General features: G+C 41.9%; 1 protein-coding gene across 2 annotated transcripts; it reads left to right on the top strand.

Annotated features, from left to right (window-relative positions):
- Nucleotides 1-27,868, top strand: LOC118368086 (serine/threonine-protein kinase VRK1-like). 2 transcript variants are annotated; one of them, XM_035751845.2, is made up of 13 exons: nucleotides 1-145; nucleotides 979-1,138; nucleotides 1,313-1,368; nucleotides 1,677-1,746; nucleotides 2,406-2,493; nucleotides 4,009-4,117; nucleotides 7,178-7,270; nucleotides 8,537-8,669; nucleotides 18,879-18,999; nucleotides 19,107-19,165; nucleotides 25,508-25,689; nucleotides 27,213-27,309; nucleotides 27,398-27,868. In XM_035751845.2, the coding sequence occupies exons 2-13, from the start codon at nucleotides 979-981 to the stop codon at nucleotides 27,565-27,567; spliced, it is 1,338 nt and encodes a 445-aa protein (XP_035607738.1). In that variant the 5' UTR covers nucleotides 1-145; the 3' UTR covers nucleotides 27,568-27,868. The 2 variants fall into 2 exon arrangements, with proteins under 2 accessions (XP_035607738.1, XP_035607737.1); XM_035751844.2 differs by having other exon boundaries at nucleotides 2-145; nucleotides 27,210-27,309.

Here is a 27,868-nt window from a genome sequence, read left to right on the forward strand (position 1 = left end):
AAATAGGCAAATGAGAAAAACATGTGTCTGACCAATAGGGTTAGGCAGTGTTGCAGTATGTGCGAATCTATTTCCGGTTGGCGTTAGTGCGGGAATTTTTGAGGCGCATCGAGGACAACTTGGAAATAACAACAAAGACAACGAGGTTTGCATTAGACAATAAAAACCTGTGAAATTCAATGTTTTTTTTTAGATGTATTGACATAACGTGTTTAAGAACAAGATTATCACGGACACGCGGTGTTTTGCTTATCGTCCAAGGCTTCATCAGAATGAAGGCCATTTCTAGCATGCCTACAGCTAACACGTTAATGTTAGTTAGTTAAGAGTATCTCGTTGGAGGAATTGTTTAGCTATCAGTCCGCTGGCTTTTACAATTGTCTGCAAATCATGGATGCACGCGTGTTACCTATTGGCATTAAGTTCGCTTAAATGATCTAGCAACTAACAAGTAGTAGCCGTTAACTAGCTAGGTAACGTTAGCTAGCTAAATGTAGGAAATGCCTTAACGTTACTAGATTCGAGGCAATTTACATTGTGCTGGACTAGCACAATGCAAAAACTATATTGGTTGCATCGAAGGTATGAAAATCTCTCTCGCCCCAATTTGTTGTAAAAGTCTAACTCTGGCCAGATTGGTGATTGTAAACTCTGTAGCTAGTTAGTTCGCCGAGCCAGCGTGAACCTGACAATCGAAACAGCTACCCACAATAGTGGTTACTAGATCGATTTGAAAACTCACGTGATCCTATCATGTGATATGGTTTTTACACGTCATATTCAAACTTCACTGAGACGTTAAGAAACAGCTTTTGCAGATATATTGTTGACGGTCAAATAATGGCATTGCTATGATATATGATCCAGGAGTATGCAGTATACCGTATTGGCTGGTAGTCACAAGACAGTTGTGTTAAATTAACTAAAATGTGGTAGCTGTATAGATTATATAGACGGTCATGTATACGGTCCCTTCAGATGCCCCCAAAAGCCCAGGCAGCAGGGAAGGGCAGAGGACCAGCCAAGAGGAAGCTTGCTGAGGAGTTCCCCCTTGGAGAAGTACTGACTGATACCAGCAAGAAGTCCTGGAAACTGGGAGCCCCTATCGGACAGGGCGGCTTTGGACTACTCTATCTGGGTAAGAGAAGCATGGCTACATGGGTGATAAAACATATTCTAGTGATTGTTCATTCATTTATTATTGATCAGGAATTTTACTGCATGTCTTGCACATGTATATCTAGCTCTTCACCTAATAGGCTAACTGAGGTATGCTATTAATTTTTTTTATATATGTATTTTTTTATTACAGCCAATGATAATTCATCTAAAACAGTTGGAGCTGATGCCCCATATGTCATCAAAGTGGTAAGACAACTCTGGCTTGATAATACATGCCTTGTATATGATTGGCCTCTGTTCCATCTCATGCCTATACAAGAAAGACAAAGGAGACTATTAAAGTCCTTAGTAAGCTTGTACAGTTAATGACAATATACTCAACATGTTCAGTTCAATCTGATAGCCCTGCATGACTCCAGGCCTACCTATGCTGCATGTATAGTGTTTCCAGAGAAGAACTGTTCTCTTTATAATGTCATCTAAAGTGACCATAATGGGATGAATAAAGCTGTACTGTTTGGTCAACTGTCCTCTTTTATTTCTTCTTAATCTAGGAGCCCAGTGACAACGGACCACTGTTCTCAGAGCTCAAGTTCTACATGCGAGCTGCCAAGCCGGATCTAAGTATGCATACCAGACACCACTCCCTCCCTCATGAACACACACACACAGTCTCTCAACACTGGAACAAACAAATACGCATAAAGAAATGAGCAACTTTCTTAATTAAGGAAGTGTAGTTGTAGCTCTATTTAGTGAGGGCCTCTGTTTACAACACGGTGCCTTTGGTGGCTCCTGTGTTTGCCCCAAGGCCGCAACTTTGCATTTTATATCATAACAATCCAAATGTCAATCTCCCCTGACAATTAACTGTTATATTGCTAAGGAGTGAACACTCATATTTTATTCATTGGAATATGCCGTTGTCTGTTGGTAAATATTTGTCCCAGTAGGAGATTACTTTACGGCGGGCACTGGCTTGCCCCACACGGAATTACGCTGCTCTTATTACTTTGAACACCACTACCACCAAGTTTTATTAAGTGTGTTTTGAATCATTTCAATAATTTGCCTTGTTTTTACTTTTAAATGGCAGTCATCTCAGTTTAACCCTTTAAAAGTGCACTCCTTTTTAGCGTGTTGCATCGTGAATGATGTTTAGGCAAGTATTTTGATTTTTTTTTCTTCATATCTAGTTGTGTTTAAATAGTTGTGCTACTCGTGATTCCATAAAGATTATTGTTTTATATTGATACAACTGTTGCCATTTTTTTGTATTTTAGTTCAGAGTTGGATGACGTCTCACAAGATGAAGTATTTGGGAGTTCCGAAGTACTGGGGGTCTGGACTACATGAGAAAGGAGGAAAAAGGTATTGGGTAGTTAAAAATCTCATAGCCTCTCATGTATTATTTCTTATCATGGCTTTGACATGGTCATAGTCCTGAGGCGAAGCCGATTGGCGTAGACCACCACAGCCATTAGAAAAATGTCATAACACGTGGCCTCTCATGTATTGTTGCTTTTATACAACGGTTACCAGCATTAAAAAGCCAGATTAATTCCCAGATCATCAATTTTTGGAACTCTCATCACCTTTTATCTCCACAAAAGACGTTGGTATCTGGTTGCTAAGCGACCATTTTTTGTTTGTCCAGACGAAACCAGTTTATCAAAAGTTGCTGGCTTATGACCAAATTATCAAACAAAACATATACTGCAATTGGCAATGCTTGTTGTCTAGTATATCATGGGCAGGATCTAAGGCAGAAGATACACAAAGAAACTATCATGCAATTTTAGTGGCAGGTTACAAGTGATATAATCTGAAGCAATTTTGCTGTTACATGAAGCAACTAGAAACATAATTAAAATTGCATGCAACAGCCAATCAAATTGAAGCTGCTTTGTCAAGTTGTTTGAGAATTCTAAACTCACCCCATGTCATCTGCTGCTTTACATGTGGTTTTACAAATGATTTGTTTATCCAACCGTTTAGTTATTGTAACAACATGGATATAGACAAAATGCTGTCTATAAAAATTTTGCCAGCTAGCCAATTCTCATTACAAAGCTAGCTAGCAACGAAATAACCAAGCCAGAGACGACTTAAGATAGCCAGCACAGCGAATGCTTCACTTTGAAAATTACATTTCTTGACTGCCGAACAATGTCTATAACAATCTCCCGTTCTGCTGTCTTTCTTCAGCCTTGATCACTGGTTACACAGCACTGACAGCTGTATTATTGACATGACAACTGGGTCAAAATGGATTATGTGACAAAGTATTAGTTTCGATTCGATTGTGCGACTAGTGTCAAGCTACAGCCAAAGATGAAAAGTTACAACTGGATGCAACCAAGTTTCAGATGAGTTGCTTATTAGTTGCAGGGGAGGGGGGTGTTTCACGAAGAAATCAACAAACATCTCGGCTGCAAGCAACGAAAGTTTTGTCAAAGTTGATTTGTCTTAACTCCAGCCTAACAATGTGAATTCCAAACCACCTGTTGTGTAATGGCTCTTTTTAAATCTGGTTCTTCCAGTACCTTGACAGCAATCTGTTATGATATGTCAAAGATATAAATACCTGTGGACCAGTTTGGTATATTTGACACACCCATAAAGTTAAGCGGTTGTGCATGTCAAGCCAACGCCTTACTCCTCCAGCTACAAGCAATTTTGATTGATTAACATAGAAAGTATGTTATCAAGGTGTGTCAAATGGCACTCTATTCCCTTTATAGTGCACTACTGTTGACTGGATGCCATATGGCTCTGGTAAAAAGTAGTGCACTATATAGGGTGCCCTGGTCAAAAGTTGTGCACTCTTTAGAGAATAGGGTGTCATTTGGTATGCACACTGAATCTCTTGTTCCTTCCTTCCAGGTACAGGTTCATGGTGATGGACCGGTTTGGGACGGACCTTCAGAAGAAGTTTGAGGAGACTGGAAGGAGGTTCCCCCGGAAACTGGTCCTGCAGCTCGGGCTGAGACTCGTGAGTTTTGTCGTCATATAACTGCCAATAGTAGAGCCAAGAAAAACAACTAACTAAAGCGTTGATATATTTCATTCACTCTATGAAACATCTTGGCTGTTTATTTAATTGACTAGATCTTTACATTTGTCATTTATCCAGAGTGGATTAGTTCAATCATCTGAAGATAGCTAGGTGGGACTAGGGCGGTTACGGTGACCGTATTACCGCCACACCGGCAGTTATGAGTCATGTCAGCAGTCAAATTCCACGTGACTGTTTAGTCACTGTAATTGGGCTTCTCCAAGCTCTTATGTTGCTGCTGGTCATTAGTAGCCTACCAAACTTGCTAACTGCCTGGTACTCAGCACTCTATTGTCCCTCTAATCACTCTGACATCGATGCAAATGTATAATGAGCAATTCTAAATCAAAATAAATGAAACTCTTATGATTTAGTATATGTAAAGAAAAGATTAAATCAAGAACAGTGTGATGACAATATTAGCCTATCACTTTTTTTGCGCCTTTTTCAAATCATAGTCGCACACCTCATGTAGCCTAGCCCATAGGCCTATTTGTTTTGATTTGTTTTTTTGTATCACAACTAAAGTGGCCGAATAACTTCTTAAAATGAAGAACATTAATCTGCTTTACAACAGGCGTAGAGCCCAACTGGCAAACATTCGCAGTGTGTAACTTTCAGGTTTGGGGAAGATCATTTTTACCATAAAAATGCACCTTAATAATAACAGCATTACAAGCCTAATTGCATTTGTGGTCACTTTTGATAATGGTGTTTTCCGCTAATGGAATATTTGCACTACTGCCGTGTGCGCATCGCTGCGCTTATATTGTGAAGAAATAGACTAATAGTTTATCAACATTTTAAGCTAAACATTCTCACTTGCGTCAGGCTCATTGCTTAAACTGTTTTTCTTTATGCTAATGGTTGTATTAATTTGGGATCTATTGCATCCCACAACAGTCCCTGACTATGGAATATTTATTTCTCGTACAGAATAGAATTTGTCAACTTTTGTACTATGGGGATAGTATATTTACATAGGCTAGTGCTTTTGCTGTTCGTTAGGCCTACTCATCTTGTTGGCTGATAAAAAGTAAATGTGGACAGTTCTTCCAATATCTTCAATATGCGCCTCGGAATTGGATAAGGACGCATGCGGTTGCGTCCTTGACGTGTCTGTCTTCACTTGTAGCCTGTGAGAAAGAGGAGAGATACGGGAGAAGCGAATACTAATTATTATGTTCATCCTAAGATCACAACAACCACTAGCCGCAAAAAACAGCTTTTTTAGTGGGCATTACGGTCACATAAAGGAGGATGCAGCTGGGAAATTCGAGGCATTTTCAAGTGCTTGTCAAATTGGGAATGAGAGACTGATGAAGAATGTACAACCTGTGCCACAAAACAAGGCAGAGCTCAACTTTCATGCAACATTTTTCAAATCATCAATTATATTATTCATCAATTATATTAATTTGGTGACAAACATTTAAGGCAATTTGGCTAGCTAGCTTGCAGTTGCTAGCTAATTTGTCCTATTTAGCTAGCTTGCAGTTGCTAGCTAATTTGTCCTGGGATATAAACATTGTTGTTACTTTACCTGAAATGCACAAGGTCCTCTACTCCGACAATTAAACCACACACAAAACGGTCAACCAAATAATTTCTAGTCATCTCTCCTTCTGTCAGGCTTTTTCTTCTTTGGACTTTATATGGCGATTAGCATCTAACTTTCTTAAAGGTGTATTACCACCACCGACCGACCTCAGTTCATCGTTCATTCACCGACGTGGGTATAACCAATGAGATGGCACGTGGTATCTGCTTCTATAAACCAATGAGGAGATGGGAGAGGCAGGATTTGCACCACGTTCAGCGTCAGAAATAGAACTGACTTCTATTTTAGCGCTTGGCAACGCAGACGCTCGTTGGCGCGTGTGAGCAGTGTGGGTGCAATGATTGAATAACATGTATGTGTACATTTATTTAGCAACGGAAGTGTTCTGGTCAGCATGTTAGACTGTATTAAAAATCCAAACATATAGCCCAACATTTGTATCACAACTAAAGAAGGTTACATAAATAACTAAATTAAGCATTAACAGGAGTACCTGTTTTTTTCTCATATGCTCAACACAGAATAGCCGGATGTGTGATCTCCCTGAAATGAACTAGTGTAGCCCACAGCCATATGGCATAGCCCTATCAGGGCCTAACATAAGGACAGCTCAGAGTATGCTATTCTGTTTTTCTGAAATGGACTACATTTTCTTCATAGCCTGTTTCTTTAGACCTGTCTAAAATAAATAATGGATTTATTGTAATGGTGTAGGCTATATTACATGGATTTGTTAGACTTTTAAAAATGTAGATGGCTTGTAGGCTACTGATGTGGAAGCCTGGAGATGCTACATTTGTTTACATTAATTACCAGTCAATTAACGTGAGACCAGCAGTTATTTGCTTGGCAATCACCGGCTGACGACCGTTCATGACCGACCGATACAGCCCTCGGTGGGACAACCACAAAGCTCAGTCATAGTAAGTAAATTTTTCCTTAATAAAGTAGCTATCTGCAAAGTCAGTGCTAGTAAGGGGGAAAAGTCAAGTGTTTGCTCACGAAAGGCAATATGCATCTCCAGACGGGATATGACAAGTGCCTGGATTAGGACCTGCGCCACTTCCGGTGTGAGGAAAGATCGTACTCTACAGATGTTGTAGAGCATGAACCTGCAGGAGCTTGTCACTGCTTTGATGTGTGCAGAGAACGACCGACGGGCTGTCCAAGTTCACGCCAAGTTTATTTGCACTCTGGGAGGGGGACACTTTGGAGTTGTCAACCATGATGGAGAGGTCTTGGAGCGGGCAGGCCTTCCCCGGGAGGAAGAGAGCAGCTCCCCCTTGTTGAGCTTGTGGTGGTGGGCCGACATCCAAGCTGAGATATCTGCCAGGCATGCAGATATCTTTCGTGTTCACAATGTTGTTTGCCTATGTATTATTATCTCTGTAAATAATGTTTGATATTTGCCTCTTCTTCTCCCCTCACTTGTGTAGCTTGACATTCTGGAGTACATCCATGAGCATGAGTATGTCCACGCTGACATCAAAGCCTCCAACCTCCTCCTCAGCCACAACAACCCCAATCAGGTCAGTGGCTGTCTTTTCCAAAGATATTGGCCTTGAGCTTTTGTATTATCTAGGGTCCTACCTGTCTGTCATTCACACTAGTCCAGCACTTACACACCCAATTCAGCTGATTCTTAAGCCAGAGCTTGGTAAGTTTATTTGAGTCTGTTGAGTTACAACCCCAGGAATGGATTGAGAAACACATATGTAGTGGAGCTTTTTGTCCTGATATGGCTAGCATCAATGCTATGCTAATCCTGTTCGATCTTACCATGTCATGGCTGTATAGCTTGCTAGCAATGTGCCTTGTGTGTAGCAGTGGAGGCTGCTGAGGGGAGAACGGCTCATAATAATGGCCAGAATGGAGCGAATGGAATAGTATCAAACACATGGCTTTCATATGTTTGATACAATTCCATTCACTCCATTATTATGAGCCGTTCTCCCCTCAGCAGCCTCCACTGGTGTGTAGTAACTAGCAATGTTACCGTACCTGTAGACTTCCAGTCAATGCTAATCAGCATTGGCTCACAAAACTACCGCTAAGTTCCTTTATACTACATGCAGAGACATGCCAGAATCTAGCAGTAACCCTCTAAAATGGAGAGGCCTATTTCTCAGTCTGGGTAGGATTTCAAATGGTTGTCTCTACCTCTTGAAGTGAAGTAATGCCTTTGACCTGATATGTAAATTGAACAAACATTGGATATATTTATTTATTTGATTATGCTGCTGCCACTGGTTCATTGGATTCAATTCGACATTAGAGACATAAGAGGGGAGGAGGGGTTCTTTATTCTTCTCTAAACAGGGGAGAGATTAGATGGTGGCTAAGAGCTCTTTCAAGCAAACAAGGTGGGGGCAGGGGCAAATATGTAATTTAGAGATTAATAATGTTTCCGTGGTGTGTTATTAAAGTGCTATTTTTAAATTACAATTTAGAAAGCAACCCCTTGGGAGTCTCAGGGTTAGCTCTCTTTCTGCCTGCTCCCTCCCTGCCTGCAGTTATTGGAAACATTTGTTTGACTTTCTGGGAGCTGAGGATTTGAGCAGGGAGGGGAATGAGCTGTAGTTTACTGTAACTATGCTTTGTAATGTACGTGTTATTGTTATAGTCCAGGCGATATGTGGAAAAACATGTTTTCGTAAAGGCATGAAACTTAGTACACATGTACAGTGTTATTAGTAGTAATTTAGTTACAAGCCACATCATGTTAAGTATACTCACTCATTTGGTTGGCTGTATGTGCATGCATGAATTTATCTGTTTTGTTTGCAAACCTCTAGGTTTACTTAGTAGATTATGGACTGGCCTATAGGTACGCTCCAGAAGGAGTGCTGAAGGAGTACAAGGAAGACCCTAAGAGGTGCCATGACGGGACCATCGAGTTCACCTCCATCGACGCACACAAAGGAGTCTGTAAGTACAGCACACCTCACTGAGCCAAGCCAGGGGTAGGTACGTTCAGTTGGGAGTAAATGGAAGAAATCATTGTTTTTCAAAATAAAAAGGTAACCTGATTAGGGCGTTCACCCACGGTGCTCAGAATGACAGAAATCACATTTACATAATGGTAATTGTTCTTAACAGAGCATGGAAGTCGAGGATGCAGCGATGTGTGTCCTTACAATGATGCAGCGATGTGTGTCCTTACAATGATGTAACAATGTGTGTCCTTACAATGATGTAACAATGTGTGTCCTTACAATGATGTAACGATGTGTGTCCTTACAATGATGTAACGATGTGTGTCCTTACAATGATGTAACGATGTGTGTCCTTACAATGATGTAACGATGTGTGTCCTTACAATGATGTAACGATGTGTGTCCTTACAATGATGTAACGATGTGTGTCCTTACAATGATGTAACGATGTGTGTCCTTACAATGATGTAACGATGTGTGTCCTTACAATGATGTAACGATGTGTGTCCTTACAATGATGTAACGATGTGTGTCCTTACAATGATGCAACGATGTGTGTCCTTACAATGATGCAACGATGTGTGTCCTTACAATGATGCAACGATGTGTGTCCTTACAATGATGCAACGATGTGTGTCCTTACAATGATGCAACGATGTGTGTCCTTAAGATTACGTGTATTTTTACCACACACTTTGAAGATGTTAGAATAACTGTCCACATTTACTTTTCCTCAACCAAGACGAGTACCGAACAGCAAAATCATAGCCAAGACATAGCATAGTTTGGGGAAGAAAATTTTCACCATAAAAATGCACCTTTATATTAAGCCATTCCATGCATCATCGCATTTGAAGACTTATGTAAGAGAGCCTACTATTCCTAATGTGATGAGTAGATTGGATAGTCATGATTTAGGCTAATAATATACCTCAATCACTGTTCGCAAAAATGACAGTTCAATGCATGGCTGAGCGTATAGTGTAGAGGCCTGGGCTATATTATATATGTTTCTTCTGTCTTTGCACGGGGAAAATGCATGTCATACAATTCTACTACACTTTATATGATTATAGACCTTAGTACAATCATTTTTTAATACGACAATTTACAGGGTAGCTACTCTGCTGACACTGACGAACAGATCAATAAAAACCATGTGCTCCATATAATAGACCTACGAGAACGGGAGACATCTAAACTGGAGGAGGAAATTCTGATAAATAATGAATATGAGCAGTGCACACTCACCGGGGATATGGCCGGTGCTGTCCGCTGGAGCCAATAAGATACGCTATAGCCTGCTCTGGTTCGCTCAGTTAAGTTGAGAATTTTTAAAGACCGATTAAAAATAGTATTTTTATTGTCTTCTCTTTACAGCATTAGCCATTTGCTTTCCAAACTTGTCCTGCGATTTTTTTTTATATATATATATATATATATATATACATACATACATACAGTGCCTTGCGAAAGTATTCGGCCCCCTTGAACTTTGCGACCTTTTGCCACATTTCAGGCTTCAAACATAAAGATATAAAACTGTATTTTTTTGTGAAGAATCAACAACAAGTGGGACACAAGTGGAACGACATTTATTGGATATTTCAAACTTTTTTAACAAATCAAAAACTGAAAAATTGGGCGTGCAAAATTATTCAGCCCCCTTAAGTTAATACTTTGTAGCGCCACCTTTTGCTGCGATTACAGCTGTAAGTCGCTTGGGGTATGTCTCTATCAGTTTTGCACATCGAGAGACTGCAATTTTTTCCCATTCCTCCTTGCTAAACAGCTCGAGCTCAGTGAGGTTGGATGGAGAGCATTTGTGAACAGCAGTTTTCAGTTCTTTCCAAAGATTCTCGATTGGATTCAGGTCTGGACTTTGACTTGGCCATTCTAACACCTGGATATGTTTATTTTTGAACCATTCCATTGTAGATTTTGCTTTATGTTTTGGATCATTGTCTTGTTGGAAGACAAATCTCCGTCCCAGTCTCAGGTCTTTTGCTCCATCAGGTTTTCTTCCAGAATGGTCCTGTATTTGGCTCCATCCATCTTCCCATCAATTTTAACCATCTTCTCTGTCCCTGCTGAAGAAAAGCAGGCCCAAACCATGATGCTGCCACCACCATGTTTGACAGTGGGGATGGTGTGTTCAGGGTGATGAGCTGTGTTGCTTTTACGCCAAACATAACGTTTTGCATTGTTGCCAAAAAGTTCAATTTTGGTTTCTTCTGACCAGAGCACCTTCTTCCACATGTTTGGTGTGTCTCCCAGGTGGCTTGTGGCAAACTTTAAACAACACCTTTTATGGATATCTTTAAGAAATGGCTTTCTTCTTGCCACTCTTCCATAAAGGCCAGATTTGTGCAATATACGACTGATTGTTGTCCTATGGACAGAGTCTCCCACCTCAGCTGTAGATCTCTGCAGTTCATCCAGAGTCATCATGGGCCTCTTGGCTGCATCTCTGATCAGCCTTCTCCTTGTATGAGCTGAAAGTTTAGAGGGACGGCCAGGTCTTGGTAGATTTGCAGTGGTCTGATACTCCTTCCATTTCAATATTATCGCTTGCACAGTGCTCCTTGGGATGTTTAAAGCTTGGGAAATATTTTTGTATCCAAATCCGGCTTTAAACTTCTTCACAACAGTATCTCGGAACTGCCTGGTGTGTTCCTTGTTCTTCATGATGCTCTCTGCGCTTTTAATGGACCTCTGAGACTATCACAGTGCAGGTGCATTTATACGGAGACTTGATTACACACAGGTGGATTGTATTTATCATCATTAGTCATTTAGGTCAACATTGGATCATTCAGAGATCCTCACTGAACTTCTGGAGAGAGTTTGCTGCACTGAAAGTAAAGGGGCTGAATAATTTTGCACGCCCAATTTTTCAGTTTTTGATTTGTTAAAAAAGTTTGAAATATCCAATAAATGTCGTTCCACTTCATGATTGTGTCCCACTTGTTGTTGATTCTTCACAAAAAAATACAGTTTTATATCTTTGTTTGAAGCCTGAAATGTGGCAAAAGGTCGCAAAGTTCAAGGGCGCCGAATACTTTCGCAAGGCACTGTATATATAATCTGCCTGTACATCTAATTTTCACTAACAGTTCATCAACAATCATCTACAATCTACAAATTGTGTGTGGTGCCTTTCCTTCTGACCGTAGGCAATGCCATTTAAAACACTCCACAACTTATTTTTTAAGACCAGGGGAAGCAAGTTTACATGCACTTAGATTGGAGTCATTAAAACTCGTTTTTCAACCACTCCACAAATGTCTTGTTAACAAACTATAGTTTTGGCAAGTCTTTGTGCATCACACAAGTAATATTTCCAACAGTTGTTTACAGACAGATTATTTAACTTATAATTGACTGTAGATTTGTACCTTGTCAGCTCTGGGGCTTGAACTTGCAACCTTCCGGTTACTAGTCCAACGCTCTAACCACTAGGCTACCCTGTTGCCCCATGAGTGAAGGATGCGTTGTTGTGATATAGAAAGCCAATTCTAGATTTAATTTTGGATTGGAGATGCTTAATGTGAGTCTGGAAGGAGAGTTTACAGTCTAATCAGACACTTAGGTATTTGTAGTTTTCCACGTATTCTAAGTCAGTGGTCCAGAGTAGTGATGCGGGTGCGGGCAGTGATCAGTTGAATAGCATGCATTTAGTTTTACTTGCGTTTAAGAGCAGTTGGAGGCCACGGAAGGAGAGTTGTATGGCATTGAAGCTCGTCTGGAGGTTAGTTAACAGTGTCCAAAGAGGGGCCAGAAGTATACAAAATGGTGTCATCTGCGTAGAGGTGGATCAGAGAATCACCAGCAGCAAGAACAACATCATTGATGTAAACAGAGAAGAGAGTCGGCCCGAGAATTGAAACCTGTGGCACCCCCATAGAGACGGCCAGAGGTCCGGACAACAGGCCCTCCGATTTGACACACTGAACTCTATCAGAGAACGAGTCGGTAAAGCAGGTGAGGCAATCATTTGAGAAACCAAGACTGTCGAGTCTGCCAATAAGAATGTGGTGATTGACAGAGTCGAAATCCTTGGCCATGTCGATGAATATGGCTGCACCATAATGTCTCTTATCACCGGTTATCATGTCGTTTAGGACCTTGAGCGTGGCTGAGGTACACCCATGACCAGCTCTGAAACCGGATTGCATAGCGGAGAAGGTACGATGGGATTCGAAATGGTCGATGATCTGTTTGTAACTTGGCTTTCGAAGACCTTAGAAAGACAGGGTAGGATAGATATAGGTCTGTTGCAGTTTTGGTCTAGAGTGTCACCCCCTTTAAAGAGGGGGATGACCGTGGAAGCTTTCCAATCTTTGGGAATCTCAGACGATATGAAAGAGATATTGAACAGGCTAGTAATAGGGGTTGCAACAATTTCGGCAAATAATTTTAGAAAGAGAGGGTCCAGATTGTCTAGCCCGGCTGATTTGTAGGGGTTCAGATTTTGCAGCTCTTTCAGAACATCAGCTATCTGGATTTGGGTGATGGAGAAATGGTGGGGGCTTTGGCAGGTTGCTCTGGAGGGTGCCGGGCAGTTGACCGGGGTAGGGGTAGCCAGGTGGAAAGCATGGCCAGCCGTAGAGAAATGCTTCTTTAAATTCTCAATTATAGTAGATTTATCGGTGGTAAGTGTTTCCTAGCCTCAGAGCAGTGGGCAGCTGGGAGGAGGTGCTCTTATTCTCCATGGACTTTCGTGTCTCAGATCTTTTTTGAGTTTGTACTACAGAATGCACATTTCCTTTTGAAAAAGCCTGTGTATATTTGTTCCTAACTTCACTGAAAGTTGCATATCACGGGGGCTATTCAATGCTAATGCAGAACTCCACAAATGTTTTTGTGCTGGTCAAGGGCAGATGGGTCTAGAGTGAACCAAGGACTATATCTATTCCTAGTTCTACATTTTTTTGAACGGGGCAAGCTTATTTAAGATGGTGAGGAAGGCGCTTTTTAAAGAATAACCAAGCATCAATGTCATTCCAGGATACCCCGGCCAGGTCGATTAGAAAGGCCTGCTCTTAGAAGTGTTTTAGGGAGAGTTTGACAGTGATGAGGTTTGGTCGCAGACCCATTACGGATGTAGGCAATGAGGCAGTAATCGCTGAGATCTTGATTGAAAACAGCAGAGTTGTATTTGGAGGGCGAGTTAGTTAGGATGATATCTATGAGGGTGCCTATTTTTACGGACTTGGGGTTGTACCTGGTAGGTTCATAATTGATAATTTGTGTGAGATTGAGGGCATCAAGCTTAGGTTGTAGGATGGCCGGGGTGTTAAGCATGTCCCAGTTTAGGTCACCTAGTAGCACTAGCTGAGAAGATTTATTGAGGGCAATCAATTCACATATGGTGTCGAGGGCACAGCTCGGGGCAGAGGGTGGTCTATAGCTAGCGGCAACAGTGAGAGACTTGTTTCTGGAAAGGTGAATTTTTAGAAGTAGAAGCTCAAATTGTTTGGGTACAGACTTGGATAGTGATAGAGAACTCTGCAGGCTATCTTTGCAGTAGATTGCAACACCGCCCCATTTGGCAGTTCTATCTTGGTGGAAAATGTTATAGATAGGGTTGGAGATTCCAAGGTTTTGGTTGTTTTCCTAAGCCAGGATTCAGACACTGCTAAGACATCCGGGTTGGCAGAGTGTGTTAACCTGTTAGTCCTCTAGGGGCATTATTTCATTTTTGGATAAAAAGACGTGCCCATTTTAAGCGCAATATTTTGTCACGAAAAGATGCTCGACTATGCTTGGAATTGATAGTTTTGGAAAGAAGACACTCTTACGTTTCCAGAACTGCAAAGATGTTCACTGTGAGTGCCTTATAACAAAAGCTTCAGGCAAAACCAAGATGTTTGAGCGACCAGGAAATGAACAGGATTTCTGAAGGTATGTTTTCCATGATCGCCTTATATGGCTGTGAATGCGACAGGAATGAACGGACACTTTCTAGCGTTTCCCCAAGGTGTCTGCAGCATTGTGACGTATTTGTAGGCATATCATTGGAAGATTGACCATAAGAGACTACAATTGCCAAGTGTCCCGCACGGTGTCTGCGTGGAAATTGGTGCGCAAAAGTCAGCTACCAGTATTTTTCCATCCGAATCAGAGAACAAAGAAGGCTTCTAGGACTGCCATTTCAATGAAGAGATATATGACAAAACACCTTGAGGATTGATTCAAACAACGTTTTCCATGTTTCAGTCGATATTATGGAGTTAATTCGGAAAAAAGTTTGACGTGTAGGTGACTGAATTTTCGGTTAGTTTCGGTAGCCAAATGCATAGTAACAAAACGGAACGATGTGTCCTACACAAGAATCTTTCAGGAAAAACTGGACATCTGCTATGTAACTCATTGAAACATCTGAAGTTCTTCAAAGGTAAATTATTTTATTTGATCCCTTTGCTGGTTTTTGTGAATATGTTGCGTGCTAAATGCTAACGCTAAATGCTAAGCTAGCTATCACCACTCTTACACAAATTATTGATTTTCTCTGGTTCTAAAGCATATTTTGAAAATCTGAGACGACAGGATTGTTAAGAAAAGGATAAGCTTGAGAGCAGGCATATTCATTTCATTTGCGATTTTTAGAAATCGCTAACGTTGCGTTATGGTAATGAGCTTGAGGCTGTAGTAACGCGACCGCATGCGGGATGGGGCGGACTATGAGGTTAAAGCAGTTACTACAAACTTAGGGAGTAGGCTTCTAATGTTAACATGCATGAAACCAAGGCTTTTACGGTTACTGAAGTCAACAAATGACAGCACCTGGGGAGTGGGAGTGGAGCTAGACACTGCAGGACCTGGATTAACCTCTACATCACCAGAGGAGACGTAGGATAAGGGTACGGCTAAACGCTAAGCGAACTGGCCATCTAGCACGTTCGTAACAGAGAGTAAAGGGAGCATGTTTCTGGGCACGATAGCATATATTCAAGGCATAATGTACAGACACAGTACATTGGAGGTAAACCTAGGCATTGAGTAATGATGAGAGAGATATAGTCTCTAGAGACGTTTAAACCAGGCAATGTCATATCTAGGAGGTGGAACAACATGGTTGGTTAAGGCATTTTGAGCAGGGCTAGAGTCTCTACAGTGAAATAAGACAGTAATCACTAACCAGGACAGTAACGGACGAGGCATATTGATATTAGAGAGAGGCATGCGTAGCCAAGTGAACATATGGGTCCAGTGAGTGAGTGGTTGGGCTGACTGGGGACACGGCGATTCAGACAGTTAGCAGGCCGGTGCTAACAAGCTAGCAGTTAGTAGGCCGGGGCTAAACAAGCTAGCAGTTAGTAGGCCGGGGCTAAATAAGCTAGCAGTTAGCAGACCGGGGCAAGCAAGCTAGCAGTTAGCAGGCCGGGGCAAGCAAGCTAGCAGTTAGCAGACCGGGGCAAGCCAGCTAGCAGTTAGCAGACCGGGGCTAGCAAGTTAGCAGAAGGTCATTTGGGGGGACATCGCGATGGAGGTAAGTCTGTTTTTGCGTCTTCGTGCGATGACGTCGATAGACCAGTCGTGGAGTAGTAGGGTTCCAAGTAGCTCTAGGTAGCTAGCAGGCCGCGGTTTAGCAGAATGGGCCTTCAGCAGACTGGGCCTTCAGCAGACGTCTCGCCTGAGGGGCCTATTGGAATCCTCGGGCAGATTAAGTCAATAATCCAGTCGTAGAGGCAGTAGAAGGGGTCCGAATATTGTAGCACAGGAGTCCTAGCCGGGCTAGCTTCAGGCTAATTGGTGCTAGCTCCGGGATGGAAACGCTAGCCAGGAGTAGTCACCTGCGATTGCGGTTAGCTAGATACGAAGATCCAGATGAAAATGTTCAGAGTTTGCGGTAGGAATCCGGAGATATGGAGTGAAAAAAATAGTTCCGTTATGCTCTGGTTTGAGTCACCTTGTACGAACTGGCAAGAGCTTTCCGAGCTAAAGGTTAGCTGATGGCTGCTTACTGTGGTTTGCCAACTGATAGCTGGTACGTAGTTAGCTGGCTAGCTTCAGTTGAGTGATTCCAGATCCAAAGTAAATAGAAATAGTTCAGGAAAAAAAACAGATCCACTTATCATTGGGTGAGGCGAGGAGCGTATTTAGAAGTTGAGGTTTAGGAAAATAAAAAAACATATATACAAGGGACACAACAGGACAAAGACGTCTGATTGCTACGCCATCTTGGATAATTTCAAGGCTTACCTTCAAACTCAGTGCCTCTTTGCTTGACATCATGGGAAAATAAAAATAAATCATCCAAGACCTCAGAAAAAATATTGTAGACCACAAGCCTGGTTCATCCTTGGGAGCAATTTCCAAACTCCTGAAGGTTCCACGTTCATCTGTACAAACAATAGTACGCAAGTATAAACACCATGGGACCATGCAGCCGTCATACCGCTCAGGAAGGAGACTTGTTCTGTCTCCAAAAGATGAACGTACTCTGGTGCGAAAAGTGCAAATCAATCCCAGAACAACAGCAAAAGACCTTGTGAACATCCTGGAGGAAACAGGTACAAGCAGGTATCTATATCCACAGTAAAACGAGTCTTATATCGACACGACCTGAATGCCGCTCAGCAAGAAAGAAGCCACTGCTCCAAAACCGCCATTAAAAAAAGCCAGACTACGGTTTGCAACAGCACATGGGGACAAAGATTGTGCTTTTTGGAGAAATGTCCTCTGGTCTAATGAAACAAAAATAGAACTGTTTGGCCATAATGTCCATTGTTATGTTTGGAGGAAAAGGGGGAGGCTGGCTACCCGAAGAACACCCTCCGAACCGTGATGCATGGGGGTGGCAGCATAATGTTGTGGGAGTGCTTTGCTCCAGGAGGGTCTGGTTGACTTCACAAAATAGATGGCTTCATGAGGAAGGAATATTATGTGGAAATCCCTGACCTAGATCCTATAGAAAATCTTTGGGCAGAACTGAAAAAACGTGTGCGAGCAAGGAGGCCTTCAAACCTGACTCAGTTACACCAGTTCTGTCTGGAGGAATGGGCCAAAATTCACCCAACTTATTGTGGGAAGCTTGTGGAAGGGTACCTGAATAATTTGACCCAAGTTAAACAATTTAAAGGCAATACACTCAATTAGTATTTGATAGCATGTAAACTTCTGACCTACTGGGAATGTGATGAAAGAAATTAAAGCTGAAATATATCATTCTCTCCACTATTATTCTGACATTTTACATTCTTCTTAAAATAAAGTGGTGATCCTAACTGATTTAAGACAGGGAATTTTGACTAGGATTAAATGTCAGGAATTGTGAAAAACTGATTTTAAATGTATTTGGCTAAGGTTTATGTAAACTTCCAACTTCAACTGTATATGTAAAAGCAATGAATCAATAGATAACGTTTAGCTTAAAGTGTTGATAAACTATTTCTTAATATTAGGCTATTAGCACAGCAATGTGCACAAGGTAGTAGGCTACGCGCAAATGTTCATTTGACTATCGGGCAATGAAAAAGTTGAAAACCAAAAGAATATGAGAGAAATATGCTACTGATTTCAATGGTGTATGGAGGTCTTTCTAAAATAGTTGCCTCCATGGATATGGTGTGATGTTGCCAAGGCTACTTTGAAGCAAGACAAACATGCCTCATAATATGTAGTAAAACATTCGGGTTTCAAACAATTAAGTATCTGTGTTTTCAAAATGCATGCTTCCTCCAGCTCTTTGGAAAGTGGTGTGTGACGTGTTTATGAAGCCTGCCTTCCTTTGCCTATGCATTTGAATGGCAAATGGGAAGCATGCTTCAATTACCAGTTGAGAAATGCAATTCTAAAAGCTAATATTTGTATCTAGAATTGTTGTGCAAAGATTGGGCTTATAAAAGCCCTGTCTGACAGATTTCCCGCTCAAAGGCTCTCTGTCTGTATGCTGTGCGTGTGAGGATAAATACGATTCATAAAGAATATACACACACCAATGTAATTCCACAAAACTGCAAATTAGCCCATATACTGATAAGCATGACCAGTCAAATGTATTTACATCAATGAATAGGCTAAAAAGCATTATTTTCGCAATGGGATTTTAAATGTTTAAATTGTATTATCAGCTAACAGATATCCTGCCACCACTGTATCAGTAGGACCTCTAAAGGGATCTGTTGATCAGTTCAGTTGTGAAAATAATGCTTTAAACCCTCCAGACTGACGTAGTGGTGTTGTATGTCTGCAGCTCCCTGTAGAAGGAGTGATCTGGAGATCCTGGGGTACTGTATGGTCCAGTGGCTCTGCAGTAAACTGCCCTGGGAAGACAAGCTGCAGGACCCCCTCTATGTCAGAGACGTAAAACTACAGTAAGATGTCAAACACATACACACACACATACACACACACATACACACACACACACACACACGCAGGTTTGTAAGTTGAGATCCTAACTTGTTTTTGTCATTCACAGATGCAGGGATAACGTGTCAGAGTTCATGTCCAAGTGTTTCTCCTCACAAGACAAGCCAGGTGAGAGAGAAACAAATGCTACATTTCTTAGAACTAAGTTTTCTACTTTGTATGTTGAGCACACATCTGTTGGTCTTTGTGTGGATGAGGATGTCAATATTGTAGTTTGACTTATTAAACTTTAACATGAGTAGCTGTTAGGCCAGTGGCGTTATAGTTACACCATTATCACTAGCTCCTGCTTCATGAACAGGGGCCCTGTTGATCTCCTCATATTGCCTGCTAATTCATTAGCCCCACCCCACCGCTAATTCTCTGACAAAAAAACAAAACTTCCCACTTTAACTTTCTTGTGAATTACAGTGTGATGAGTGCATTTGTTGTGTGAAGCATAGGTTGGAGGCAATACCAAGGAGGGCAAGAGTGTTTGCTGAAGTTTGCCTTTTGGAGTGACATCACTTCAGATATGTTTTAGACATACAGTTCAAGTCAAAAGTTTGGACACCTTCCAGGCTTTTCCCTTTGTACTATTCTGCATTGTAGAATAATAGTGAAGGAATCAAAACTACGAAATAACACATGAAATCATGTAGTAACCAAATAAATGAAATAGTAGTATTTTTGAGATTCTTCAAAGTAGCCACCTTTTTTTTGCCTTGATGACAGCTTTGCACAGTCTTTGCTTTCTCTAAACCAGTTTCATGATGTAGTCACCTGGTGTGCATTTCAATGAATTGCCTTGTTAATTTGTGGTGTTTGTTCTTCTTGCGTTTGAGCTAATCAGTTGTGTTGTGACATGGTAGGGATGGTACACAGAATATAGCCCTATTTGGTAAAAGAACAAGTCCATATTATGGCAAGAACAACTCAAATGAGCAAAGAGAAACGACAGTCCATCATTACTTTAAGACATGCAGGTCAGTCAATCCGGAAAATGTCAAAAACCTTGAAAGTTGCAGTCACAAAAACCGCTCTGATGAAACTGGCTCTCGTGAGGACCGCCACAGGAAAGGAATGCCCAGAGTTACCTCTGCTGCAGAGGATGATTTCATTAGAGTTAACTGCACCTCAGATTGCAACCCAAATAAATGTTTCATGGAGTTCAAGTAACTGACACATCTCAACATCAACTATTCAGAGGAGACTGCGTGAATCAGGCCTTCATGGTCGAATTGCTGCAAAGAAACCACTACTAAAGGATACCAATAAGAAGAAGAGACTTACTTTGTCCAAGAAACACAATCCATGCACATTAGACCGGTGGAAATCTCTCCTTTGGTCTGAAGCTTTGGTCGAACCACCATGTCTTTGTGAGATGTACAGTTGTGGCCAAAAGTTTTGAGAATGACACAAATGTTAATTTTCACAAAGTCTGCTGCCTCAGTTTGTATGATGGCAATTTGCATATATTCCAGAATGTTATGAAGAGTGATCAGATGAGTTGCAATTAATTGTTAAGTCCCTCTTTGCCGTGCAAATTAACTGAATCCCCCAAAAAACATTTCCACTGCATTTCAACCCTGCCACAAAAGGCCCAGCTGCCATCATGTCAGTGATTCTCTCGTTAACACAGGTGTGATTGTTGACGAGGACAAGGCTGGAGATCACTCTGTCATGCTGATTGAGTTCGAATAACAGACTGGAAGCTTCAAAAGGAGGGTGGTGCTTGGAATCATTGGTCTTCCTCTGTCAATCATGGTTGCCTGCAAGTAAACACATTTGCCGTCATAATTGCTTTGCACAAAAAGGGCTTCACAGCCAAGGATATTGGGCTTCAGGGCGCCAAAGAAAGTCCAGCAAGTGCCAGGACAGTCTCCTAAAGTTGATTCAGCTGCGGGATCGTGGCACCACCAGTACAGAGCTTGCTCAGGAATGGCAGCAGACAGGTGTGAGTGCATCTGCACGCACAGTGAGGCAAAGACTTTTGGAGGATGGCCTGGTGTCAAGAAGGGCAGCAAAGAAGCCACTTCTCTCCAGGAAAAACATCAGGGACAGACTGATATTCTGCAAAAGGTACAGGGATTGGACTGCTTGTGGACTGGGGTAAAGTAATTTTCTCTGATGAATCCCCTTTCCGATTGTTTGGGGCATCCGGATAAAAGCTTGCCCAGAGAAGACAAGGTGAGCGCTACAATCAGTCCTGTGTCATGCCAACAGTAAAGCATGCTGAGACCATTCATGTGTGGGGTTGCTTCTCAGCCAAGGGAGTGGGCTCACTCACAATTTTGCCTAAGAACTCAGCCATGAATAAAGAATGGTACCAACACATCCTCCGAGAGCAACTTCTCTCAACCATCCAGGAACAGTTTGGTGACGAACAATGCCTTTTCCAGCATGATGGAGCACCTTGCCATAAGGCAAAAGTGATAACTAAGTGGCCCGGGGAACAAACATCAATATTTTGGGTCCATAGCCAGGAAACTCTCCAGACCTTAATCTCATTGAGAACTTGTGGTCAATCCTCAAGAGGTGGGTGGACAAACATCAACCAACAAATTCTGACAAACTCCAAGCATTGATTATGCAAGAATGGGCTGACATCAGTCAGGATGTGACCCCAAAGTTAATTTACAGCATGTCAGGTCGGATTGCAGAGGTCTTGAAAAAGAAGGGTCAACACTGCAATTATTGACTCTTTGCATCAACTTAATGTAATTGTCAGTAAAAACCTTTGACACTTGTGAAATGCTTGTAATTCTACTTCAGTATTCCACAATAACATCTGACAAAAATATATAAAGACACTGAATCAGCAACTTTGTGAAAAATTAATATTTGCGTCATTCTCAACTTTTGGCAACGACTGTAGAGTAAGTGAACGGATTTCCGCATGTGTGGTTCCCACCGTGAAGCTTGGAGGAGGAGGTGTGATGGTGTGGGGTTGCTTTGCTGGTGACACTGTCTGTGATTTATTTAGAATTCAAGGCACACTTAACCAGCATGGCTACCACAGCGTTCTAATTCCTAAGTTTGGGATAGGGTTAATTATCAGGTATCTTATTGAAATATTGATTGCTTAGGTTTAGAGGGTCTACACCAGAAGTTAATGGTCATATGTAGGAGGAAGGTATATGGTGGGTGCTATTTAAGCTTGGAATGTGCTGTGTGCAGGGAAAACGATCACATGTGGCAGCACTAAGGGGAGAGAGCTGTGGATTAGCGATGAACGGGGTCCAGGTCAGGTCACTTTAAGGGAGAAGGAACATTTTATTGCCCGCGTCACTTAATTTCCTGCCTTGCAACAGAGATTTAGTGTTTGAGAGAAGGAGATTCCACCCCAAATTTGGGTACATATACCATCGCTATTGTAAACATGTTTTTGTCGGTTCAGCTGTTCGATCTTTTGGGAAGAATAAACTTTGTTTGAGCTTTCATAGTGTCCGTTGAATTCTTACTCTGATAATTAGAATCTAACAGAGCTTAGAGGGACTGTCCTGTTGAACATTTTTTTATAATGGCGCAAAACACACCTCCAGGCTGTGTCAGGGCTATTTGACCAAGGAGAGTGATGGAGTGCTGCATGACCTGGCCTCCACAATCACCCGACCTCATCCTAATTGAGATGATGTGGGATGAGTTAGACTGCAGAGTGAAGGAAAAGCAGCCAACAAGTGTTGATCATATGTGGGAACTCCTTCAAGATTGTTGGAAAAGCATTCCAGGTGAAGCCTGGTTGAGAGAATACCAAGAGTGTTTAAAGCTGCCATCATTGCAAAGGGTGGCTACTTAGAGGAATCTAAAATGTAAAATATATTTGGATTTGTTTAACACTTTTTTTTTGTTATTACATTATTCCATATGTTATTTCATATTTTTGATGTCTTCACTATTATTCTACAATGTATAAAATAGTTAAAATAAAAATCCTTGAATGAGTAGGTGTGTCCAAACGTTTGACTGGTATATGAACTCTTACTTTTTTGTTGTTGAAAGATTTGTGGGTGATTCATATGGTATTTAGGCCTGCAAATTTGACTTCTCTCAACATAACATTAACTTTACACTATGGACTAGGGGGCGTTCAATCTGAATGAGGAAAAAACAAGACTTTTAACAACGTTTAACAAGCCATTTTATTCAAGGCCTGAACCCAGGGCCTTCCTCCCCATCTCGACCTACGCTCCTTCTCCTCTGTCTCCTCCTCTTCACTGATCCTTCTGTGGCAGCACCCGCTCTGGCCCGCCGTGTGACAGAAGGAGAGATTTCTCTGCGGGCTGTTGTGTGCGGCTGTGCCACAACACATCTCACCAGCCCAGAGATGGAGGTGATGGGAGTCGAGCTGCCGTGGTTCTGTTGTGTCCATCATCACTAATTATGTTTGTTGTGACTAGGGTTGCACATTTTAGGGAATATTCAGAGGTGGAAACTTTCCCGTCGGAATTCATGGGAATATATGGGAATTAACGGAAATATATTCAAATGAATATTAATACCATTTAAATGTAATGTTTTTTGCATTGGATATATTTACCATATCATATGGAGACAAAACATAAACCTTTTACCTCATCATAAGTAGACATAATTGCAAATTATTAAATCCTTCTAATATAATAAAAAACAATTATTTAGTTACAAATTGAACTTTTTAATTAAATGAGTTGACTCGTCACATGATGATTTCACTGAACAACAAAAGGGAATATTGAATGTTCCTCAATGATCCATCGCATCTCCCAAAAATGTTTTCAACGTAAAATGATAGTCTAGAAACTAAAGCTTTGGTTGTCTTCCTCAGGCTTCCATGTCTTCTCCCTGGACCTCCTCAATGTCCACCTCTTGAATATCAGTCTCTGAGGTCTCATCTTCAATGTCACTTTCCAACCTTGTTGAGGATTGCTCGTTAGGCTCAAAAAGCTTCAAATATGCCTGGGTGGCCACCAATTTTTCAACCCTTGTATTGGTCAGCCTGTTGCGTGCTTTGGTGTGTGTCTTCCCAAACAAGGACCAGTTGCGTTCTGAGGCAGCTGATGTTGGTGGGATTTGGAGGATGATCGAGGCAACAAGAGAAAGAGCCTCAGATCCACAAAGTCCCTTCCACCAGGTGGCTGATGAGATTTGTTGGCACGACTGCCATATTGCATCTCCATCCCAAAGCCCCTGCTTGGAAATGTACTTCGCCAGACTGCCAATAACCTTGCCCTCACTCAGGCTAAGGTGGTGAGACATGGTAGTGATGACACCATATGCCTTGTTGATCTCTGTACCAGACAGGATGCTCTTGCCTGCATACTTGGGGTCCAACATGTACACTGTGGCGTGTATGAGATTCAGGCAGAAGTCTTCATGCTTTTTTATTTATTTCAGAACTGCAGTTTCCTCTGCTTGGAGCAACCGTGGGCAGGGCAGTATGGATTTCTTCTCTTACATCAGTCTGAACATCAGACAGGATGGCATTGTCTCCCTCAATCCTTGCAATTGCTACTACTGCTATAGGTTTCAGGCTGCTTACCACTCTCCCAAAATACATCATCCAGTAGGATCCTCTTGATGGGGCTTGACCATATTGGCAGGCTGTGATATGGCCATTTCTTGGAGAGACACCTTCCCCTCCAGGAGACTGTCAATCATGATGATAACACCACCCTAACAGGTGTTGCTGGGTGAGGTAGATTGCGGCTATAACTTGATGACCCTTCACATGCCTAACCATTTCTTTGGCTCTCTTGTAGACTGTATCCATTGTTTTCTGTGCCATGATATCCTTGAGGAGCAGATTCAATGCATGAGCAACACAGCCAATGGGTGTGATGTGAGGATAGGGCTCCTCCACTTTAGACCAAGCAGCCTTCATGTTCGCAGCATTGTCTGTCACCAGTGCAAATACCTTCTGTGGTCCAAGGTCATTGATGACTACCTTCAGCTCACCTGCAATATAGCGACTGGTGTGTCTGTTGTTTCTTGTGTCTGTGAATAATGATTGAGGGGTGGATATCAGCTAGATAACAAACATTTTAATCCGTGTTGTAGTTTTTGGTCAGTGAGGGTTGGGAATCTTCAAGTTGAATTCATTTAGTTTATCCTTTTTTTGTATTGGATGTTTGTGTTTTTATCACAATGTTGTTGGAGCAGATGGGGGAACAGGTTGAAATGCATAGGGATGCTCATTGCCTCATACCATCATCTACTATATTGAACAGGAGAATCTCAACCACTCTTCAGCTAGCTAGATACCTTTTTAATTGTGAATAGGGCTAAATTAAACCACTTTTTAAAAAATGATATAATTTTATTTATTTTTTACTTTTAACTTTTTTTTAAACTTCTGTGTTTTGACCACTGAGGAGAGTGTCAGGTAAAGTGTTCCCTTTTTTGGGTAAGCACTGCAGCTCATATACAACTTGCTGGGACTCATTTTAAAAGATAAATCCTCTCTTATTGGATTTCTTTGTCATATTTTAGATGAACTTCAGAAGTTCATGGAGGAGGTGAAGACTCTAAGCTACACAGACAAACCGGCGTATCAGAAGCTACGGTCCATTCTGGAGGCGGGGCTTAAGTCAATCGGCACCAAAGATGACGACAAGCTGGAGTTCTCCTCTGTGGTCAGCAGCAACGGAGCTGGGCCATCGTCCTCTGCCAAGGTCAGTGCACAGACACACGTTGTACGCAAAGACCGACATACACACACATATACAAATGTGTTGCTGTGAGATCATAGTAGCCTTGGCGTTTAAAACCTGGCACGCTCCAGACCTTTTTGAAGCCCGGCCTTTCAAACGGAGCCCATTTCAACCACCCCTAATGTGTTTACCTGTTGAAAGCCATTTCATTTGAAATGTAAAAATGCCCAAGCACGATCCGAGACTAATTGGGCTGGTTTGTGTGAATGGCTGCCAAGTGCATTGATTTTCAAATACAATTAAGGCGTGATGCTTTTAAAAGATATGCCTTGACCGTGGCTTATTGACGTTTTTACCCCCAAAACACAGTCACACACACTGGTCAAAGCGTTGTCTATGGCACGCTGGCTAACACACAGGGTTTTCTCCAACAACAACAGCAAAAGCCTTTTTCCTTTCCTCTCTCAATTTCATCCCCTCTCCTGTCCTCTTCTCCATCTTACTATCTCCTTCCTCCTCTCCCCTTCCAGTTTCTCTTCTCGTTGTCCTCCCTTTTCTCCCTTCTTCCCTCTCTCCTCCTCCTTATCCTCTTTACTGTCCTCCTCACTCTCCTCTCCGACAGGTCTAAGTACCTGTGTTTATCCCTCAGTAATGTATCACAAATTTGATGACACGGTAACCTTGGAGTTGGTGCTGCCTGGCAATCAGTGGGCCACTCTCACGGCAGAGGGAGGGGTCTCCCCTTCCTTCCCCCTCCTCACGCTACCCACAATACGTTTGCATAAGGACGGTGCCACCGGAGAGCTGGCTTGTGCCAGTTGAGGGTTACCTGCCCACTGCCGTTATTGTATGTAATTATCGAGCCAATCTGTTCAGCTCAGCAGGGTCTGCTGATAATCATAAGGTAGCAATTGGCAAAATGAAAGGCAAAAGACGAGAGAGGGAAGAAAGGAGGGAGGGCCGCGCGTTCATTATACAGTTTAAGAGAGAATGAGGAAAAGGAGGGATGGCAGAAGGAAGAAGAGATGGAAGAGTTGATTGCTGTCGGTAAGTGCATCTTTCTCATCAACGTGTTCTGGGCTGGATTGATTTCATGGACACAATTATTTGCTAGCTTTAGTCTTGAATGTGTAGAACAGGGAGAAAATGTAAGTCATAGTTGATGAAAATTGTACCAAAGGGCTCACCTCAAATCTCAACTTTGACACTGAAGACAGTTCCAGATGTCTTAAACAATTAACCCAGAAACAAAATTAGCCCTGTCCATTGTTGTTATTTTATAGGTCAAGGAAGCAGAATTCATTGTGTACTTTGAGTGGATCATTCCTGTCGAAGGTTTTCTTCCTCTGTGAGAGTCATAATTGCATTTGCTCAGATGTCACACAGACGTTCACAAGGCTCCGGGCAGATATAAGCGTTCGGTCGTCGTGTGCCAAAGCAGAGTTCCTAATTTCATGTTTGATTTCTGCCCCCTCCAAGGTTGCTGCAGGCGGACTGTGAGATTTGACCACATTTCTCTCTTTTTTCTTCTCTCCTCACAGAAGACTTCCAAAAGAAAGAAAGTGGTAGATTATAAAGAGGAGTCTGATGATGAGGTCGATGGCTCTCCCTCCAAGAAAAGAAAATCCCCAAAGAAGAAGGGTAAGAATCTTCTTTTCCTCCTCTCCTACGCTCCTGTCCTCTTCCCTTGTTAAACCACACAGAATAAGTTTTGATCTTCTCCCGACAGGGGTGAAGGAAAGTAAAACTGCCAGCCCTAAAAAGAAAGCTGCCACGCCTAAAAATGCTGCTGCCAGACCCAAGAAGGCACTGATGGAGATGGGTACTCAGACCACACCTGGCCTGAAGAGAGGCAGAGGTAGACCCAAGAAAAAGGCAGAACCAGTAGATTCAGAATGAGTTCTACTTCTGCTGTCTTATTCGAAGTTCCAGCCAGCCTTCCTCCCCGCTCACCTTCCTCTCACTGTCCGCTTTTAAGAGATACTCCGTTTTAACAGGTTGTAGAGTATGTCTGTTCTGCACTGTGCATATTTTTTTATGTTTCATTTTGTTAACACGCAAGGCCTTCTCTAAGTCCGATAATAAAATAATAATGTTGATGTGAGATTCAGTGGTATACTTTTTGTACACTATAAGTCATTGAAAACCTGTGTATCATGCTTATGTACTTAAAAATAAAGCCAGTCTTCACATTTTCAAA

The sequence above is a fragment of the Oncorhynchus keta genome, chromosome 35, assembly GCF_023373465.1.
Source record: "Oncorhynchus keta strain PuntledgeMale-10-30-2019 chromosome 35, Oket_V2, whole genome shotgun sequence".
Lineage (NCBI taxonomy): Eukaryota > Metazoa > Chordata > Actinopteri > Salmoniformes > Salmonidae > Oncorhynchus > Oncorhynchus keta.